Source organism: Physeter macrocephalus, chromosome 7 (genome assembly GCF_002837175.3).
Source record: "Physeter macrocephalus isolate SW-GA chromosome 7, ASM283717v5, whole genome shotgun sequence".
Taxonomy (NCBI): Eukaryota; Metazoa; Chordata; class Mammalia; order Artiodactyla; family Physeteridae; genus Physeter; species Physeter macrocephalus.
In genome coordinates, this window is record NC_041220.1 from 143,325,282 (window position 1) to 143,328,150 (window position 2,869).

A 2,869-nucleotide genomic window follows, 5' to 3' on the forward strand; every position below is an offset into this window, starting at 1 on the left:
GTGGGAGGGAGGGAGACGCCAGAGGGAAGAGATATGGGAACATGTGTATATGTATAACTGATTCACTTTGTCGTAAAGCAGAAACTAACACACCATTGTAAAGCAATTACACTCCAATAAAAATGTTAAAAAAAAAATAGAAAAGGTCAGTGAAGTTAAGAGCTGCTTCTTTGGAAAGAAACAAAAGAAAACAAAACTGATAAGCCTTTATCCAGACTCATCAAGAAGCAAAGGAGAATGGGCCCAAGTCAATGAAAGCAGAAGGGAGGATGGGGGTGGAGAGCGGAAGCAGCGCTGTTCCTCCTCTTCTGCTTCAGCTGTCGCTAATGTTCCTTGGGGGCTGTTTGTGGCTGACGAGCTGCCTTTATGATTTATTTATGATCAGCTCTAGATGGTGGGTACTTGGACAGCAGGATCACCGAGCGGAGAGTTCTCCGCGACAGGCTGTGTGTCTCGGGTCACGAGCAGATCTGCTAACTGGTTCACCTGTGCTGTTCCTGCAGGTAAAGAAGCATCTGCAGGACCTGTCCAGCCGCATCTCCAGGGCTCGCCACAACGAGCTCTGAGGCCCCGGAGCCCGGCCGGCGGCACGGAGGAGGCGCCAGCTGCCTGGGGCTCCTGCAGATGGGCCTGGGTGCTCAGGGGTGGCTTGTCACCGGCAGAACCTCAGGGAAGGCGCGAGGGGGACTGGCCCCGAGGGGCCTGAGCAGGAAGGATAATGCCGCGGGCCGGGGGGAGGAGCTCCAGGATCCCGCCCCGCCCACCCCCGGCTGGCGGCCCCGTGCCCTCAACACAGCCAGCCATCTCCTCTGTTGAGAATGCAGTTCCCAGCTGCCTGTGGAGTGGGGGTCCCCTATGCCACAGGGTCACAGCTTGCATCAAAGTCTTAAGAATCTGCCACTGGAGATACTATGTACGGAAGTCCTTACAAATACATTGCAGTATTTAATTAAACCTTGAGGTCATTGAGGCTTCGCGGGGTCCCATCTCACTGTGTCTGCTGGGCCAGGGGACTTCAGTCTCCGGTGCGGTGAGCGGCTCCAGGCCGCCGTGCCAGCTGCAAGGCCCCTCTTCCACCCCTCCCCCACCCCAACCTCTGTGGCGTGAGGTGGAGGAGGGGCCGCTGGGCCTGGCTGGGCCCTCCCTGGTCTGGCGCTGAAGTTACGGGGTAGAGACGGCAGGGCAGAGGGGACGGCGCCCTGGCCTCTGACCTGAGCTCCTGCCCCTGCAGGTCGGGGTTGGGAAGAGCCTGACAGCCCAGGGGCTCCACGCCCAGCGAGAGGGACCAGGTCAGGGTCGGCTGCACAGCACGCGTGGTTCCAGGAGGATCCACCGGGTGCTGTGTTCCCATCTTGGCCGCGTCTGATCTCGGCTTCAGCACTGGGACCTGCCGAGTGCAGATGCCCGTTAGCCGTTCTTACAAGAAAAGCCAAGGGTAACACGCCAGGCCTGTCGGGGCACCATGAACACGAGTGGGGAGGTGGCCCCGTGACAGGCAGCTTGGGTGCAGCCTCGTTCCTCTGTGGGTCGCTTGGCCTGGTGCCAGGACTGTCCAGCACAGGAGGTAACCCTCCCCTGGGCCTCTATGTCATGTCTGCCACCGGCCCGACCGGCTGTTGCGTCCCTCGGCCCTGGCCAGGCTTTGGGCAGGGCCGGGGCAGCTGCACTGAGACACCTGTCGGGCCCAAGGGAGGACTCAGTCCCGGGCTTCCAGGCTGCTCCCGGGAGCTCAGAGCTCTCGGCCGCGCGCTCGGGTACTGGGTCCTCCTTGTGCACGCACGGCCCAGCCAGGCTCACGCTGGGGGGCGGTGCAAAGTTGGCCCAGGACGCGGAGGCGAACGGGGTGACCCTCGACTCAGTTTAGCCTCGGCGGGGCCGACAGCCTAGAGGCAACTCCTGGCTTCAGACGTGCGCAAGGGAAACGGAGGGGCCTTTACTGTGGTTTGTCGCCACTGGCCCTGGAGGAGATGGGTGAGGCGGAAGCCCCCCGACTCAGGGGCAATGGCTGCACTGTTCGATTGCAGCTTCTAAACGATCACTTCGAAGTAAAGGGGTGTTCGTGTGAAGGCGCAGACATGCCTGTGGCTCAGTGAGCTCTCCCACGAGCGCTGGGGCCCCACCCCTGCTCGAGAAGTGCAGGGCCCCGGGCTCCCCAGGACCCCCTTCCCCGGCACTCCTCTTTGCTAGAGCTAAGCACTTGGCTTGTTACCAAATCTGTGTATTGGCGCCTGATCCCCGAGGTGATGGTACCAGGAGGTGGGGCCTTCGGGAGGTGATTAGGTCATGAGATTGGGGTCCTCGTGAACAGGGTCGGTGCCCTTAGACACCCCAGAACTCCCCCACCCCCTTCCACTGGGAGGACACAGTGAGAACCAGGAAGCTGGCCCTAGCAGACACCAAGCCTCCACAGCATGATCCTGCACTTCTGAGCTCCAGAACTGAAAGTAAACGTATGCTATGCCGTTTAAGCCCCCAGTCTATGGTTTTCTGTTACAGTGGTCCAGGTGGACTAAGAAACCACTCTCTTTTAGTAAGGTTGGAGTTCCCTGTTCAAACTTCATAAGCATGCAGTTATAGTGGGGGGATGTGTCTGTGTGTTGGCGTGTCTGGTGTGTGTGTGTGTGTGTGTGTGTGTGTGTGTGTGTGGTCTGGCTTCGTGTGTGTGTGTGTGTGTTGTCTGGCTTCGTGTGTGTGTGTGTGTGTTGTCTGGCTTTGTGTGTGTGTGTGTGTCTGGTTGTGTGTGTGTTTGGCTTCGTGCGTGTGGTGTGTGTGTTGTCTGGCTTCGTGTGTGTGTGTGTTGTCTGGCTTCGTGTGTGTGTGTTGTCTGGCTTCGTGTGTGTGTGTTGTCTGGTGTGTGTGTGTGGTGTGT

The 2,869-nt window shown here is 59.1% G+C and overlaps 2 protein-coding genes across 2 annotated transcripts in view; one reads left to right on the forward strand and one right to left on the reverse strand.

The window, feature by feature from the left end:
* LRPAP1 (LDL receptor related protein associated protein 1) overlaps positions 1-1,626 on the forward strand; it is a 17,611-nt gene extending 15,985 nt beyond the window's left edge. Inside the window, exon 8 of the mRNA XM_024119546.3 lies at positions 504-1,626. Within this exon, the coding sequence (XP_023975314.1) occupies positions 504-566 (63 nt within the window). The 3' untranslated portion in view covers positions 567-1,626. The remainder of the gene's footprint in view (positions 1-503) is intronic.
* The window catches only part of RGS12 (regulator of G protein signaling 12), a 200,486-nt gene that overhangs the window by 2,731 nt on the left and 194,886 nt on the right, over positions 1-2,869 (reverse strand). The gene's annotated exons all lie outside the window — the stretch shown is intronic.